Source organism: Capsicum annuum, chromosome 2, assembly GCF_002878395.1.
Source record: "Capsicum annuum cultivar UCD-10X-F1 chromosome 2, UCD10Xv1.1, whole genome shotgun sequence".
NCBI classification, from domain to species: domain Eukaryota; kingdom Viridiplantae; phylum Streptophyta; class Magnoliopsida; order Solanales; family Solanaceae; genus Capsicum; species Capsicum annuum.
In genome coordinates, this window is record NC_061112.1 from 150,439,321 (window position 1) to 150,457,376 (window position 18,056).

An 18,056-nucleotide genomic window follows, 5' to 3' on the forward strand; every position below is an offset into this window, starting at 1 on the left:
CTTACAAAGATTGATATTTTATATACTTTTCTTTTCTTGCGAGATATTGATACAAAAAATCAAATGCAAAAAATTTATTTTCAGTTTTGAATGAGTTACACGTCATATGAATTATTTGGCGCTTACAGGAATATTGACACAATGATTTAAGGAAGAACTTGCATTACAAATTACAATGAAGGCGACAATGAAATGAGTGAAAGTTGCGTTAAAGACTAGAGAGAGTGATATTATATACAATTATATTCTCAATCGAGCGCAAGAGATACACATCATTCAAATAGGTATGAAAATTATATTCTCAATCAAAATGACCATGAAAGCTAACTTGATAAAGTTGAGTAGCTTTTGAAAGACAAAACAAAATTGAGTGCCAAAAATAATTATTTATCATAAGTTGAATTAGATAAATTAAAGGTGAGTGACTATAAGTTGAATTGCCATATTAAGCCACTAACACTCTAGATTAGGCGCCAACAGCCGCGTCTGTCACAATAGGTCATTGCAAAATCTTCATTCCTTCACTTCCACATCAAATATAATGATGCATCAGTGCCTTCCATTATTGTGCCTCCAAGATGTCGGCGGCCTCACTGGTTCGTTTCCCAGTTTTCTCCTCTATATCCGTTTATAAGCGTGAATGCTTATGCTTTTAGTCTTCGCGACGGTTGATTTTTGCATTGGAGAAAGCAGAGAACTCTTGATTTGCGCGGAGGCATACAGCATAAGTAATGTAAGTCCTATGATGAATCAGAGCTGGACAGACACTTTGCTATTGTACACCATAACCCAATTTCCTTTAAGTAAAACTATTTAGTTAAACAACTGGAAGTTCTTGAGCTATGTGAATTAAACATTTAGTAGATAAAGGCCTCTAGAAGCATACAATAACTTTCTTTCTGAAAGAAGGTAGAAACAAACATTGATCTATCTAGCATCCAAAATTGTGATGCTTAATTTGTTCGCAGAAGGTTCGCCAGGGTTGCTAGATAAACTGTCAGCGTTAGTAGATTGGCTTATGCCAGTAAAAAAACCTGGTTCTTTAGGTACGGACAATGGAACATCACTAGACAACATCAGCACAACTGATGACATGCTAGGTCTATCTTCCAGACGCTGCTGCACACACAATAGACCTACATGGATTGATCTTTGCACTTCAGATAGGTTACATGACTCCCTTAGATGTGTATTTGTTAGTTCCAAACTCCTGCCTTCTTTGAAGAGGATCCACCCCTGAACATTTGATATCATGCAGTTAGATTGTTTATGTCATATCATGATTTTTGCACTATATATATAAGATAGTCAGGAAGAGTTCCTACATGTCCTATAAGATTATGGTGATGGTCCGGATGGGAGAACCCTCTATTTCTTATCCCGCTTACAATCTCCAGCACTAGAACTCCAAAGCTAAATACATCTGATTTCACTGAAAATTTTCCTTCTAATGCATATTCCGGAGACATGTAGCCACTGCAGGACAATGTTAAACAAAGAAAATAAGAACATCTTTTTAGTGGGGAGCAAATAGCTAGCTCGTAGGCTTAAAGATCTTTACTATGTTCCAACCACTCTTGTTGTCATGGCTCCAGTCTCATTTTCTCCAAAACTTCTTGCCATGCCAAAGTCTGATATCTTTGGGTTCAGATCAATGTCTAGCAATACATTGCTAGGTTTAAGATCTCTGTGGATTATCCGCAGTCTTGAGTCTTGATGAAGATACAGAAGTCCTCGCGCAATTCCATTAATAATATGAAGGCGCTTAGGCCAATCAAGCTGTGAGCTCCGATCTCTATCTGAAGAAATCCAGAGCAGAGCTTATTGTAGGATCCTTTTTGTAAATTTTGAGATCACAGAAATTATAACTAAAACCAGCTGATTATTGAACTTGTTTGTCAGATAATTCACAAAAGCTAAAAGTGTTAATGTTCAAAGAAGTGAGAACAAACCAAAAAGAAACCAATCCAAGCTATTATTAGGCATGTACTCATAAATCAACATTTTTTCTTCTCCTTGAATACAGCAACCGATTAGCTTGACAAGATTTCGGTGCTGGAGTTTAGCAATGAAGATAACCTCATTCTTGAACTCATGAGTTCCTTGGGCTGAGTATCTTGAAAGCCTCTTGACAGCAATTTCTTGTCCCCCTTTCTGCATACCCTAAGTATCATCATGCAAGTTTTCATGATAGTTATTTATCCAAAGATTGTATAAATGAATGAACTCAAGTTATTACAAAAATAGGTTTCTAATGATAAGTAAGTATGGCTGAATTTTCTCATAGAAAATGTCTCGTATTTGTATTTTACTTTTTTTTTTTGCTCGGGATATTTGACCAGATGGATCGCTACTTAGTCACCTGATGCATAGACCCTTGAAATTTTAAACTAGAGCTTGACGCCTCTCTATGGTATTTTATTTGAATTGGATTAACTTTTTAGGACATTGCTTTTTAGGTGGAATAGCAGATCCGAAGACAAATTTTCAAACTGAAAGTAGTAATGTCATGCAGATTTCAAGCAGTTAGTTTGGAGAACAGAAAGAGCTGAAGGCAACATGTTTACCCTGTAAACGGGTCCAAATCCACCCTCTCCAAGCTTGTTTTTCAATGAAAAGTTATTGGTAGCATCAGATATAGTTGCAAAATCAAATAATGGTAAATCCAGTTCTTCGTCTTTACTTTCACGAGTGAAAAACATTTCAAAGCATCTCATTCCTCCTCCTGCCAAAAATAAATGCTTAATTTGATATGTAAAGAGAACCATTAAAAATCATACCATATTCAATTCTTCCTTCTTTTTCAAAAATTGAATGTAAAGATGAAAATTCTGCGATTTACATTTGTTGAGCTAAATAAAACCACTAAGTTGAGCCATTTATTTCAAATTGCAAAGCAGTGATGCATCTAGTTTACCTTCGTTCTGATGCTTCTTCTTTTGTCTTATGTACCAGATGATGCATAGTGCTAAGAGAAGGCTCAATGCTGCCAGTGGCAAGATGATTCGTAGTTTCATTGCTTTCCCTGTAGTGGAGTTCTCTGCGGATTTAAAAAGGCATGAGTTTCGTTACTTGCTGATTCTTAAGTTGGCCTAGAAAACTCAAGAATGCAATTAGCTGTCTTACATGCAAAAGTAAAGAAGCAGAGAGTTGTACCTAACGCGGAAGAGTCCAACTTTATATAGATATCCTGCCCTCTAGCACCAAGATCTCTGATGTCAATTAAGTCATCAAACCAAAGCAAGCAGCCTTCATTTGTCGCTGTTATGTTTGGATTTGCATAGGCCACACACGAACAGTTTCTCAAGCACAATTCCTCACATGTATTGAGATTCACTCCTTGACTGTACCAGGAAAAACGAGTGTCCGGCAACTTGATGCCTGAATATTTCAAGAATTTAACTTCCTTTTGGCAGTTCAATGTAGTCTTTCTAACACAGCCTCCCGACCAATTTCCCCTTGCCCAATCAGTTGTGTTTCTGGGTTCAAAATGATCCAAACATCTGCAGAGTGAAGAGATGCCATTGTTGCACAAACCATATGAGTGACACTGGCTATAAAAGTCACAGTTATCTGTTGGTTGTCTACCAAAGTTATCCCAATTCTGAGTTTGATTGTTCCATACTGAAAGCTGTAGAATCCCATTTTGTTGCATCACTACCCTTGTTATGATAGAGCTGTCTGTAGGCTCATACGTCAAGTATATTTCCTCCGGATCAGATACATATGTATAGATATTTTGAGGAGTTGGTAGCCGGGATGGTGCAGTAGCAAATCCTCGACCATTCCATGGTCCAGTCCTGTAGTGTATGATGGAACCGTTCATGATACATGGTTCTGGGAATCCACGTGGATCAAATGCCCAATTAAAGTCACCCCGGGAAGGATCATTACTGCTCTTCCATGACCAGAATGAACGATGGAAACCAGTCTTGAGATTGATCCCAAGCTTCATTCCAGGCAATTCTGTGTCACTGGGATAGTCGAAACTCTGCCACAAGTAATAATTCACAGTTGCATCTCTAACTACAAGATTTCCTGAATCCAGAAGCTGGGCTATTGGATTTTGCACGTGCCTGGTGATGTTGGAGGACCACACGACAAGACCAGAACCATTAAGAAGAGTAAGCGTACCTTGTTTTGTAAAGTTTAGCATGCCATCTCTATCATTTAGTGGACTGTCTCCATTAGCAACCCATACCACTGTCTGTATAGAAACTTTGCTGAACCATATTCCAACGTACCGTTTCCTGGATGTGCCAGGGGAGAAAAATCCCAGCTCAAACTTTCCTCCTGATGAAATGATTGTGTTTCCATCTGTCAATGGTTGATCTATAGGTATGGTATCTGCAGCACTAGAAAGAATCAAAACAGAAAATATGGAAAACAGAAACAAATGAATATTTGTGGCTTCCATTGTTTTTTTGAGTTGAAGCTTGTGATGGTATTTTGTTATTATAAAAGGAATTCCCAAATTCATGACTGAATGAATGCACCTGTTTTTTTTTTTTGCTTTGAAAGAATCAAAACTTGAAATAATTAGTCAATGAATGGATTTAATTTTTTTTGTTTAGACCAAATTGTTGTCAAAAGTGGGTAAAACTTGAAATAACCACAAAACATGAGGTTGTTAGTAATGATACTCTTATCTTTTGTTTACTTTGAAATTTGATTGACAGGGTCAGTTTTCTTTTCAAAGGAAAACAAGCTTCTATTTCAAATAACAAGGAAATTTCGTCATATTTTATGCTGGATTTCATAATCAAACTGTTCACCTACTCGCAGTTTTTGACGACCATCACATCTATCCATTGTTTTCCAGATTTACACATAATGTTAATTTTCCAAGGAGAAAAGTCGCCGTATGAGGAAAAATTCTGCAACGGCGAAAAAAGTGTAAATCATTCTCCTTATACTCTGAAATTTTGCTTCAACCCTTGAAAATGGCCAGTTCGTACAAAAAAAAAAGGTTTTAAAAAAAAATTGAAATCTGGGCTCTTGGTAATCTGGTCGCACTTTACTTTCGTAATCTTTTGTACTTGCTTTCACAATTCTAGCTGCAAGATCTTCAGCCTTGTGGTGTCAAGCCTTAATAGGTACTGCTTAAGTGCTATATATCCCAATCCCCAGTACTCTATCAGCTATTACAAGTTTGATTTTTTAGATGGACACACTCAATTAATAGTTAATTATCTCAGAAGGTCATGAGCTTTTTTACGGGGAAAAAAAATTAGAATGAAGAACAAAAATCACTTTTCTGAAATAATAAATATGGAGTAATTGAGTACCGTTTGAAAACTATAGTCTAGTGCTGCCTAAAAAGAAATTTCATCTTACCCTTATTTTGCTCAGAAGTGGAATTGGTAGGTCAAGAATTGACACTGATGACATCAAGAGGTGGATAAATATACTGTTTCTCTCTGTGATTCCTTGAAAGAGACATAGAAATGTGTACTGATTATATTGGCTTCTGCAGCTGCAACATTTGTGTGTTCAATGAAAAGGCAAAATAAAGACAGTATATCCATCAACTGGTTACTCTCTTTATTCAACAGGCAACCAATAGACTCCTAAATTCATTTTTGAAGGTGGCTGCTGCTTGTCATGTCAATGAACATCGAAGAAGAGTAAACATTTTTGAGTTATACACAAAAGTCATTTTATAGTTGCTGTGTCGATTGGGTTTGGCCTGTTTTCATGTGCTTTGCATTAAGACTTTAAGCTACATGTATTGTTAAAAGTGCACCTGTTCCACTAAAGCTTCAGCTATGTTTGGAGTCTAGGAAGGATCGGACAATAAGAGTGCATTATATGTGGTCTCATCTTACATTTCAAAGTACAAATATTTTGAGTTTTGTAATCTTAAATTAAAGATATGCCAAATGTTTTATCTTGTGATCTTATACAAACTATGTGAAAAGTTAAGAGTAAAAAGTTACCAAAAAAAAATAAGAAATACTCTTTTTAAAACAAACTAAAAAAAAATAACAGACAAATTGAAATGATGAATAGGAGAATACTTTAAAATGTTATGACATTTATTTATCATTTTTTAAAGTTAAGTTTACCTATAGATATCTATTACCTAAAGTAACTAACTTGATTGTGTAAATATGATTGACACTCAGTTTGTATTTCGCTTATTAAATGGGCAGCATATCTGATCTTGCATTGCTTGATTCACGTATATTAGATTAATACGTAATTGCTTAAGAACAAAATTTTTTTGCACTTTCAACAATTCCACGTGTATGGTAATCTCAAAATCTTTATATTATATAGATAGTGATTGTCAAAATTTAAAGCCTAATTCAAAAATATCTGTCATATTGTAATCTTGATTAAAAGCTAAAAAAATAGGCCACTTGTTTTCCAATTTCCACACGTAGAAATCCTTGTAAGACCATTGACCCAACCATTATTGCAACTCCCCTGCCATTTGGACACCACTAGTAGTTGCATTATTGTAAAAAAATTTGTCTTCATCAGTTTCTTGATTGTTTGGCAAACTGTATAGGGACTGTGCAGATTTGATAGGGACCTCCAGTCCAATATTTGTAATCCACCTAGGCCATTTTGAAGATCCTCACATGTTTTTAATATTCAAATATATCGACTAGCTTGCTGAATATACGTTCCACTAATTAAATAAAGATTAGAGAATATTTATACCCGAAAGCAATATTTTATACCTTCAATATTCCAATCAATATCTGTAAAACTGTCGATTCTTATGATGAGTACAACTGATCAAGTCATTAAACTTAGTCATTTTAATTAATATGACTGCAAGTAAATTGGCTTTACGGGTTTAACTGGATTACGACCATCAAAGTTATGGCTCCTTCAATCAAAAAAGGCCAATCCTTTGTTTAAATTTTACAAAATACCTCACCTCAGTTACAAAAAAAGTCACTGAAACTGAGCTTCAAACTATGAGAATTTGTGTTTATTTTTCTCAATGGTTTGATCAAATATGCCATCAGACCATATCCACGTTCGAAATGGAGGAAAGAATAATTAAGATTACTAATAGTTTTAAGAGAATTAAATAAAATACGTCAAGTTTAGAATGGTCTTTACTTATTCCACTGATTTTTTGCTTTAAATTTGATCAATCATTTTCGAAATAGTAATTTGAGAAGTGAAAAGATAAAATAATTCTTTCGTAAATTAATAAATTGAGTTTGAAGCAACATGAAGTAGCATTAGTTATTCTTTATATCAATCCAAACTGTTGGATTAAGGAGTAATTTTATAATAATTTAATAAAGTTAAACGAAATGAAAACGTCAGGTTGATATCTAGTCATGTAAGTTAATTCAAGAGACTTCTCGATCGGCTTCAACTAGGTTGGACCAGTTTTTCATTTTATAACATAACACTTCTTCTTTTTTTTCTTTTAATTTTGTTTGATAACAATTGTATCTGTCCAGTTCAATTAAGGTATAGAGAAAGCTCCAAGCAGCTACCATTGATCAACCTTATTCAGGCACATCAATCAAAGATCTTGCTTACCGGATAACTTTCCTGGTGAAGGAGAGAAAGTTTGACAAGCTAAGAAAGTCTCGTTGAAAGCACGAACTCAGACTGTGTATCTAGTATTTATCTCTATTGAAAATTAAATCTGAGGCGTGATGACGTTCAATAGGCCATCTCTAATCTCCATAGTCATTGACAAATATGCGATATGTGTCTTTTTTAATATAATTTAATATTTAATTATGTTAAAATCATGATTATAAACTCAACGATGGCACACGACTTTCCAACGAGCGAAGTTAGCAATTAACATCTCAACCTGAAAAATTCGGCAGCTTTACACATGCGACCCGGTAGAAGTCTTCCTCTATACCTGAAAGGCATACTAACAACGTAGTATATTAATTAGGTTCTCTGTTGGGAGCGCTACCCCCGAATGGGGCTCCAGCACGAATTTGAATTAATCGAATTTCAATGCGAATATCGGACAGCGGATGAGAAATCAAAAAAAAAAATTAATTAAGTTGAATTGTACCTCCACTACAACATCAACAATATGCTTAGTATAATTTTCACAAATAAAATTTAGAAAGAATATAACATAGGTAGATTTTGTAAAATCGAGAGGTCGTTTTCAATATAAGTTCTCTCAAAAGAGATGTAATCAAAATAAAATAAAAAGAAACAGAACGATCACATAATAAACAAAGCAATAAGTTATAGTAAAACAGGAGAATAACGTATACGTGAATACAAAATAAAATTACTAAACAGAAACACTACTCTTCTACCCTAATTGTAGGGTATATCTCCACTATCACATAATTTAAGTTCCACTAACCTCTCACCATTAACAATTTAAATTTGCTTTTTAATATAGCTCTTATTTGCATCAACACATTCACATAATAAAAACCTACAATATGTATCCTATTTCATAGTAGTAATAGTTTTTAAATTTACATATTGCATAAAATACTTGTAGTAGATTTTTTTAAAAATCATGAACCCTCACCAATAGCATATATGATGACTTGTCAACACATGAGGTACATGTATAATATAATTAATAAAAAATTAGGCAAGGGGAGCATACATGTGTCAACAAGGTAAAAAAGCCTTAAGCATAGCTCCACCTAAAATGCGTAGCTCAACAGGTAAGTCATAGCTTACCACCCCACCGGCCCACCGAAGGGCATGACCATATTAATAATTATCACTTATCGCTAACAGTGCCACATGTATAAACAACTATAAATACTTCCAATATTACATGATGACAACCAAAGCGGCATATTTTTGTTTTCTTTATCATCACCTTTGCTTGTCTCAAATCTTCATCTTTCTTTTTTCCTTGAATATATATACACTTGGGATTTCATCATTTTATTGCTAAAATGATATACGAATACTCAAATATGGAGAATAGTAACAAAGAGAGGGAGATGGAGTGTAGTAGTAGGAAAATGAATGCTTATATGCATAGCCAAATTATGAGAATTAGAGAAGAGGATTCACAGCTTGGTGAAGATATAGCTAAGAAGCTTTGGGAGAGAGTTGTTGTTGACCAAGATGTTGCTTCTGTTTTGATGTTGTCTAGGCCTATCTTGCCTGCTTCGCCACTTAGTGGCAAAACGCCTATTAAGTCTGCTAACTAGGTGCGTTACACTATCCTTTTTTCTACCTTCCTTCTTGTTTATTTTTTATTCTCTTTGTTGAAGCAAAGAGACAGATTCAAAATTTAAAATTAATCGTGTTCTATATAGATAGATTTCGATAATTTTGATTAACATGGTGTCATGGTGAATGCACCTGTCTCACTATTTTTTGAACTTCTAACACGGAGCTCTTCTTCTTTCTCTTGTTTTGAAATCCAATTGTTTTTACACAAAATTGTTTCAATTAAATTCCCTTGGGAGAAAAGAGGGGGAGAAAAGAGCAGCACCTTTTTGGATTGAAATCCTTTGTCAAGAAAAGTTGAATTTTCCTGTGGAAAAGAAAAATATATTCTGTCAATTTATTTGCCTTACTTTTCGTTGAGGTTCATTTATGTTTCTTTTCTTTCCTGTCAACTTAACGACTTTTTAATTCTAGTTTTTCGCCTTACATCATTTTATGGCACAACATTAAATTATATTCTTGGCTTAAGATCACGTGATTCAAAGTCTTTCATTTAAAATAATTTATGTTTCAAGTTTAAATCAGACAAATTAAATTGAAATAGAGAGAAATTTAACTTTGTTGATATATAAATTGGTAAATTCTCTTAATTTTTAGGGAAGCTTCTAATATGATGACAAAATTAGTTAAAGAATTGAGTTAGGTAGCCGGTACAACTTTTATATGGACACCCTTAAATTTCTTGGAATTCTGTTACTTAAAAAATTGACTTCATCACTACTTGATACATGAAAGAAAGAAGAGCAGGTATGTTATAAATTTTTTTTAGGTACTGTGTATTTTGTTCATGAATTCAGAATTTTGTTTTCTGATTTAGTTCATGATTGAAACAGGAAGATATAGAGCCATACCCGCCCAGAGGAAAAGAGGGATGATGAAGATGATGTAAATAGATATGGAGATGAAGTTCCTTTCTTATCACTTTCGTTATGTATCTTTTGTTGTACAGTAATATATAGTAGTATATACGTAGCAAGTAGGAAGAAACTAGACGAAATCTCCTCCCTCCTCTATGTATGTACCTTAATATATAGAAGTACAATATACGTAGTTGAGAAGCAAAGTCAGTGAATAGTGACTTGTACTTACCTGTCAACGAAAAAATAAGTTAACGAACACGTATTGTTGGAATGTGAAAAAGGAGATAATAGAACGTTAACCACGTTGCTATTCGATTGCTACGTTTAAAATATCTACTTACTCAAAATAAGCACAACTATACAACACTTGCCAAAGAAACTATAGTAGGCAAGACAGATATTTGTTTACTCTTCCATAAATTGGTCGAGGTAGTTGGATATTTGTTGAGAGACACAGATTATCAATTACTTAGTTAAAATAGCAAATACATATTCATAAAGTTTAATCAATACATGAAGCTACTGAATATGAACCACTAAAATTTAGGTACCAATGAGACCATTGGCTACATAATTTTCCAAGCAAAACATAGAGAATTATCAAATTAAACTAATACTCTTCAGCATCATCATCTTCACCATCACCAGACTCACATCCAACTTCCTCATAGTCCTTCTCAAGAGCAGCCAAATCTTCCCTAGCCTCAGAGAATTCTCCTTCCTCCATACCTTCACCAACATACCAGTGCACGAAAGCCCTCTTCGCGTACATCAAATCGAACTTGTGATCAATTCTTGAGAAAACCTCAGCAACACTTGTGGAGTTTGATATCATACAAACAGCCCTTTGAACTTTGGCCAAGTCTCCACCAGGTACAACAGTTGGTGGCTGGTAATTGATACCACACTTGAACCCAGTTGGGCACCAGTCCACAAACTGAATGGTCCGCTTGGTCTTAATTGTGGCGACAGCAGCGTTAACATCCTTGGGCACAACATCACCTCTGTACATCAAACAGCAAGCCATGTATTTCCCGTGACGCGGGTCACACTTGACCATCATAGAAGATGGCTCGAAAGCAGTGTTGGTAATTTCTGCAACAGAGAGCTGCTCGTGATACGCCTTTTCAGCAGAGATCACAGGGGCGTATGAAGAAAGCATGAAATGAATCCTTGGGTATGGAACCAAGTTAGTTTGGAATTCATTCACATCCACATTCAAAGCACCATCAAAACGCAGAGACGCGGTCAGTGATGAGATAACCTACAGAGTCAACCAACTGATTAGTCCATCGCGTAAAACAAACAATCATTTCAAAATAGGAAACACAATGCGATGCTAATAGTACAATACCTGAGAAATGAGCCTGTTAAGATTGGTGTAGGTAGGTCTTTCAATGTCAAGAGACTTTCGGCAAATGTCATAAATGGCTTCATTGTCCAAAAGGATAGCAACATCAGTGTGCTCAAGAAGTGAGTGTGTTGAGAGCACAGAGTTGTAAGGCTCAACTACAGCAGTAGAGACTTGAGGTGAAGGGTAAATGGTGAATCCAAGCTTCGATTTCTTTCCGTAGTCAACGGAAAGCCTCTCAAGAAGCAGAGAACCAAGCCCTGAACCAGTACCCCCTCCAACAGCATGGAACACCAAAAATCCTTGTAGCCCAGTGCAGTTGTCCGCTAACTTCCTTATTCTATCAAGACACAGGTCCACAATCTCCTTCCCAACTGTCACCAACATTTAACAATTGAACACCATATATACAACAATAACAACAACTACAACAACATACACAGTTTAATCCCACATAGTGAGGTCGAAGGAAGGTAGAATCTACACAGGCAATACCATAGACAACTGAACAGCATATAACAACAACGACAACAACATACACATTGTAATCCCACTAAGTAAGGTCCTAAGGAAGGTAAATCAACACAGGCAGTACCACTACCTTAGAGGTAGCAAGGCAGTTTACGATAAACAATTAAACACTAAACAAAAGTTGGAGTTTAGAGTCTTACTTGTATAATGTCCTCTAGCAAAGTTGTTAGCAGCATCTTCTTTGCCACTGATGAGTTGTTCAGGATGAAACAACTGACGATAAGTCCCGGTTCTCACTTCATCAATGACAGTAGGTTCCAGATCCACAAACACAGCACGAGGTACATGCTTTCCAGCACCTGTTTCACTGAAAAAAGTATTGAACGCATCATCTCCTCCTCCAACAGTGACGTCTCCAGGCATTTGTCCATCCGGCTAGACATATCAAACATAACCCGGTCAATATAAAAAAAAATAAAAATAAACGTTGACTATAAAAACTTTCAAAATAGAACTAAAGACCTTAATGCCGTGCTCGAGACAGTAAAGCTCCCAACAGGCGTTTCCAACTTGGATTCCGGCCTGTCCGATGTGGATGGAGATGCACTCTCTCATTTTCAATTCGAAGAAATTACAGAGATTGAAGTAAGAATGTAGTGGAAAATGGATAAGAACTAATGATAAGAGTGAAATGAATACGGAGCTAGGGTTTGAATGAAAGGGGTGGTTTAAATAGGAGAGGGAAAGAGGAATTTTGAAATTTGAAATGATTGCCAGCTGTTTGTGACCGTTGCCGCTCCTCTACTTTTTCTGGAAAATTTGAATTGGATTCCTTTGGGCCTCATTATACTGGACCGACTACAAATGGGCTCGCTTGTTTTCACTAATTGGGCCAATCTTGTGGATTAGCTAGAGATCCAAGCCCAAACACTCTAAAGTGGCCCAAACCATTAACGGGAAGATTGTGCACAATGTCTCTCTCTCTCTCGCTTTACTTATTGGTGAGTAAAAAGTAAAGAGACATAAGATTGTGCGTTTAACATGCTAAAAATTATGGTAGAATTGATGTGTCATTGTGTCAGCATCTTTTATTATTCAGTTTATAATTTATAATGATTTCTTCACATTTTAATTGTTTCACCTTGTTAAAGAAGTTTACTTTAAATGAACAAGTCAATGAAAAACAAGTCGACAACAACAAACTAATTACTAAACACTGGAAAAAATCGATTTGGAATAAGGAGATGTAGTTGTAAGTTCTGTCAGAAATAGCTTAATCTCAGACCTCACTTATAAAATTATACTGAGTATGTCATAGTTGTTGTGGAGATGCAGTTGAAAAACTAGAAGGATTGAAGTTAATTGTAGTTTCGGTTTTCTAATAATTTATTTAGCCTTGTGGACTTTATATGTTGATAAAATACAACATGTTCAATTACTAGTAACCATTAATCAATAAATAAGGCCTAAACTAAAGTAGTCTAAGCTATTGACATGATTATTATTCCATGTTAGTAACTTTTGACATGTTTTTCAGGGATTTCAAAATCCACTATACATATATCCATCAAATTCATTATGTGGATTTGGTTGGAAAGTTCACCAGAAATATTGGTATATCCTTATATATAGACCATAGAACTTATAGAACAAAAGCACTTGTGGTCCAAGACATAAAACTAATTCAGCTTCACTGTCTATGTTAGTGGTCCTAATGTCTTTCTGTCTGTCTCTAATAATCCTATCTACCCCATTTGCAAATTCATACAGCCTTCACCAATCAGTTGTTTTTTATATATCATTGCTGTTCATTATTACTCTCAGCTTCTTATTTTCATTGCTGTTATCATTTATATGATTACTATCAAAGCCCCTTTTGCATTTTTTAAGTTGTCTAGGTTTTCCTCCTATTTTCTTAGCTTAATTATTAGCCTAGGTTTCAGCAGGGAATAAAGGGAATGAATTAAATCAACTGAACCATTATTACTGTAATTAATCTGATCAACCAAATCACTTCATAAGATTTCATGCAAAAATTAAGAAGTGACATATAGCCGGCTATTAGGCAAAACCTTTTGAAAGCTAAAAGCGCATATTTTATTTTAAAAAATGTTTATTTTGAAGGGTTCAGTGGTAGAGCGAAAAAACATCGGGAAGGAATGTTTAGACAGGACAGGACACATCTTCATATTATCGAGGACATGACTTTAGATAGAAAGGTGTGAAGGTCACATATTAAAGTAGATTATTAGTAGGTAATGGAGTGCAGTCTTGCTTTACGAAGGCTTAGGCTTGTTGGTGTCTCTTGAAGTAGTAGTCGTGTTCTTGTAGTTCTTGCTTTTGACATCTATCATCATGAGTTGTTTATTGTATTTTGATTATCACACTATTTTGTTATGGTTATTGTTCCTTTCTTGTACGCTATGCACTCCTTTCCATATTAATTGCTATGTTTTATTCTTGGGTTTGTTGCACTTAAGTCGAGGGTCTTTCTAAAATAATCTACCTACCTGCGTACACTCTAACCTCTCCAAACCCAATGTTGGACAGCAGCGGAGCCAATCTACTTGACGGGTCCACACCTCTTCATCGAAAAATTATACTATTTATCTAGATAAAAGTATATTTTTTAATGTATATATATTACGTATTGACAACCCTCGACTCAATCTTAAACTAACTTCCTAGTGAAAATTCTGGCTCCGTCAATGTTTGTGGATTTCACTACGTATGACGTTATTTTAGAGGGTTGGGGTGCGTTTCACTGACCTTTTAGGAAAAGCTGACGAACAAAATAGTCTTTTCCTATAAGCGCTTTTGGCATCTTGACCATAAATAAATTGGTGTTCTAAATCCTAATATTGGCAATAATGCTTTTCAAATTGATTAGCCAAGCACAAATTGCTGCTCTAATAAATATTTTCAAACACGAATTGCTACTCTCAAAAATTACTTTGTTTCAAAATAAGCAAAAGTTCTATTAAGCTTATTTTTAGTGAACCATTCGATAATTATTGAGGTCTAAAAAAAAAAAAAAACTAGAAAGGGAATTTAAAAGGGATAATGAGGGATAAGTGGAAATGTTTGCATGGTAGAAGGGAGGATAATATCCAAAAGAGTAGCACATGGCTAGTACTCTCTAGTGGGCATGCTAGCTAATTACAAGAAGCTTAAACTAGTCTAAATTATTTCACCAAAACGGATCTTATGTCCCCAAAAGTGACTACAACTCAACAAAAGCCACTTCATTTGCTTAATAAATCCTTTAGCTCAAATACAAAATCCTATTTTGTTCCTTATAATAATAAATAATATACGGAGTACCATATATCTTTATTTAGTAGTATCATTTTACTCTTGACCCTTTTAGTCAATAATCATATCTTTTCTGGACCACCCAAGCTTTTTTATAAGCCTAAGTATTGATGGGGCCATATAAGAACAAACAAGTACATTTAGGATCATAAATTAATTAGCATATATTACCATTTCTCCCTTCTGATCTGTTTATTAATTTCATATTTTTAAATTTTAGTAAGCCGTTTATTTAATTATAAATAATTACAGCTTGAACAACGGCCACCATTTGATGGCGCCCTAGTCTTTCTTTTCACACTAGCTAATAGATAGTTTATGTGTGAATTACTATGATGAAAAACAGATCATTTCTCATGATTTGATAGTTTAATTACTCACAGGATATTCTATAAGAACATTATCATATATTAACCCTTGTACTATAGTTTTTAATTAGTTCTTTAAGAAAGAGAAAGGCAAGAATTTGATATAGTTGTCATAGAGTGGAGGGAAACCCTAAGAGATGAGTGTTCAAATTCAAGTAGAAAAGGAATTAATAAATGTCAAAGTTTATGAATTTCTATATAGCAATCTTAAAGTAATATATACCACAATACATGGTAAGTGAAGCTACTGAGAAAGAATAGAGGTAAAGTAATGAAGACGATAACGGAGGGCACAATAAACGAATTAAATTAAAGGAACTTATTCTCTAGAGCCAGCCTTGTGATGATGGAACCAATGAACATCTGATTATTGAAAAAAATAAAGGATTTCAGAACTGCTTCAAGTCCAAGTTTCAAGTTTAGAAAGTCTAAGCATACGTTGTTGATTTCACGTACTTAATTTACCCTCTAGATCAACCATTGATTAGATGATAAATTTCTTCCTAACTGTCTAATTAAGATTTGATGGATAAATTAAGTTATACCATATCTACACTAATGGGAGATAGCATATGCTAATACAACAATTCGATACGCAAAAACTGGTACACACAACATCATTCTAAAAATAATGACAATGTAGGATTAGACTTAAGAAAGATGGGATATTTTTGTTGTGTAAGATGGAAAAGAAGCAGCCAGATCATTAAAGCCAGGATTTCGTGATTTAGTAGTTTGTAAAGGTGATACAGATTACCCAAATGGTTGATCAACAGTTAAGCAAAGGCTAGATAGTGGACACCCTCATTCATTCTTCCAATTGGGGTATGGGATAATGTCTTTTTTTCTCTTTTTGGAGAAATTGAAATCATTGTTCTAGAACATAAGAGGAAAAGGTGACATCAAAAAACTTTTCAAACGTGTGATGGATATAATAAATAAAACCTTTAATCGCAAAAAATAAAACCTTTTGGGGTTGTTCATGTGGGGAATGGAATCAAAAGATTTTTGTGAAGACCATTCGGCTCAAAACATTTTTTATAAATTGGCTAAATTAGTCTTCGTTATATTATTGGTCAAATATATTCCTATTGTTATATTATTGGGTAAAATATACCCTTGACATTAGCAAAGTTATCAAAAATATCTTTTTTTTTAAATAGTTTTCCACCGTGACAAAGATTGGGCCACATGGCATGACATTTGGGTAAGGTGAATGCCATGTGATATGCCATCACAACATCAGATTTTTTTCCTTCTTCATTTTAAATTTTTTGCTTTAGATTTAATGTACTTAATTATTTAATTTATCAAATTTTTAATACAAATAAAATATGTGAGTATTTAATACTAAAAAAAACTAATCACTATCACTACTAATAAAACATCTATAACAGTGTCAACTTTTTCTAGCATTTCGTTAAACTCTCATTTTCGGCACCTCTCCGCCATGTTTTTCAAATTCCACCACCTTCTCCGATAACTTAGTTCTAAACTTGTCGTTTTTGCTCATTACAGCTCGATATGTGGCACATCTCTTCTTTCATCGCTTTTGGTGGTGGTTCTCTTTCGTTTGATGAGAAGATATCGACGTTTATTAATGATTTCAGATATTTTATTTTAAATAAATAAAATATATGAGTATTTAAATTGTCAGTTTTTTATAAATAATTTATAAAATTTGAAGCAAAAAGTTTTAATAAAAAAGGAAAAAAAATTAATACTGAGGTCGCATGGAGCTTGACATTCACCTAACCCAAATGTCATGTCACGTGACTTTCACCTTGTCATAGTAGAGAAGTGTTAAAAAGGAATATTTTTGATAACTTTACTAATGGCATAGGTATATTTGGCCCTATCGTATAACAACAGGGATATATTTTTATCTTTTTCCCTTTTAGTATTGTACATATCATATGTAACATATGTAGCACTGTTTGGCAAAAAGAGAAGGAAAATAATATGGTCCTGTCATAAATTTCAATCTAAAATATAATGGCACTATTCTTTTTCTCTGTTTTTGGTAGGGTTGATTGAACTCGTCAATTAATTAATGTTATATTTGTCGAATCCAATTCCAAAAGGTTCTCTCATGTATTCGTTTTATGAAGACACCATTTGATGGTCGATTTCTTATTAGCCTAAAAAAAGACAGTTTGGTGTATTAAAGCTATCGCTATGTACGGTGTTTGGGGAAGGATCCCACCACAAGGGTGTATCATATGCAGCCTTACCTTACATTTCTGTCAGAGGCTGTTTAATTTCCTGTTAGCCTAGCAATTCCAAAATGTAGGATCAATGTGTGGAAGTTATTCAATGCTAGTAGCTTGTTTTGTTTCCCCGGAGAGGCGGAGATACTTGCTCCTTTCGTCTACTTTTATCAGTTCATTTTATTAAAAATAAATATTTATTTTTAATTATCTAATTTTAAAATTAAGAAATAATTTATCATTTTATACATATTTTATCTTTGTTGTTAAGTATCCTATTCATCTCTCAATATATGACAATTAAGTGCCTGTTTGGATG

General features: G+C 34.4%; 2 protein-coding genes and 1 long non-coding RNA gene across 11 annotated transcripts; 1 reads left to right on the forward strand and 2 right to left on the reverse strand.

Moving 5' to 3' along the window:
* Positions 1–274: 274 nt before the first annotated feature.
* LOC107860537 (G-type lectin S-receptor-like serine/threonine-protein kinase SD1-1) lies at positions 275–5,896 on the reverse strand. 9 transcript variants are annotated; one of them, XM_047407533.1, is made up of 9 exons: positions 5,338–5,896; positions 4,780–4,877; positions 3,157–4,347; positions 2,918–3,040; positions 2,568–2,725; positions 1,953–2,154; positions 1,562–1,799; positions 1,326–1,476; positions 275–1,236 (listed from the first exon to the last, which is right to left on the reverse strand). In XM_047407533.1, exons 3-9 carry the CDS (start codon positions 4,154–4,156, stop codon positions 928–930), a joined length of 2,181 nt encoding a protein of 726 aa, XP_047263489.1. In that variant the 5' UTR covers positions 4,157–4,347; positions 4,780–4,877; positions 5,338–5,896; the 3' UTR covers positions 275–927. The 9 variants fall into 9 exon arrangements, 8 of the variants coding, with proteins under 8 accessions (XP_047263489.1, XP_016561414.1, XP_047263488.1 ...); XM_016705928.2 differs by having other exon boundaries at positions 1,953–2,163; positions 5,338–5,893; XM_047407532.1 differs by lacking the exon at positions 4,780–4,877.
* A 2,847-nt stretch (positions 5,897–8,743) lies between these two features.
* On the forward strand, positions 8,744–10,225 carry LOC107860539. The gene is made up of 2 exons (XR_001671566.2): positions 8,744–9,140; positions 9,996–10,225. It is a non-coding gene; the product is annotated as an uncharacterized LOC107860539 (long non-coding RNA).
* A 237-nt stretch (positions 10,226–10,462) lies between these two features.
* On the reverse strand, positions 10,463–12,616 carry LOC107860538 (tubulin alpha chain). The gene is made up of 4 exons (XM_016705929.2): positions 12,367–12,616; positions 12,045–12,279; positions 11,377–11,747; positions 10,463–11,286 (listed from the first exon to the last, which is right to left on the reverse strand). The coding sequence occupies exons 1-4, from the start codon at positions 12,457–12,459 to the stop codon at positions 10,633–10,635; spliced, it is 1,353 nt and encodes a 450-aa protein (XP_016561415.1). The 5' UTR covers positions 12,460–12,616; the 3' UTR covers positions 10,463–10,632.
* Between the last annotated feature and the right edge of the window lie 5,440 nt (positions 12,617–18,056).

Bases quoted from the DNA above. Each gene is read 5' to 3' on its own strand.
- LOC107860538 (XM_016705929.2), bottom strand. From the start codon at position 12,459: ATGAGAGAGTGCATCTCCATCCACATCGGACAGGCCGGAATCCAAGTT. The intron at 12,280-12,366 runs GTCTTTAGTTCT...TGATATGTCTAG, and splicing joins GTCTCGAGCACGGCATTAAG to CCGGATGGACAAATGCCTGG. The intron at 11,748-12,044 runs GTAAGACTCTAA...TGTTGGTGACAG, and splicing joins TGCTAGAGGACATTATACAA to TTGGGAAGGAGATTGTGGAC.
- LOC107860537 (XM_016705926.2), bottom strand. From the start codon at position 4,480: ATGAATTTGGGAATTCCTTTTATAATAACAAAATACCATCACAAGCTT. The intron at 1,477-1,561 runs GTAAAGATCTTT...ATTGTCCTGCAG, and splicing joins ACAAGAGTGGTTGGAACATA to TGGCTACATGTCTCCGGAAT. The intron at 1,237-1,325 runs GTAGGAACTCTT...TCAAATGTTCAG, and splicing joins ACCATAATCTTATAGGACAT to GGGTGGATCCTCTTCAAAGA.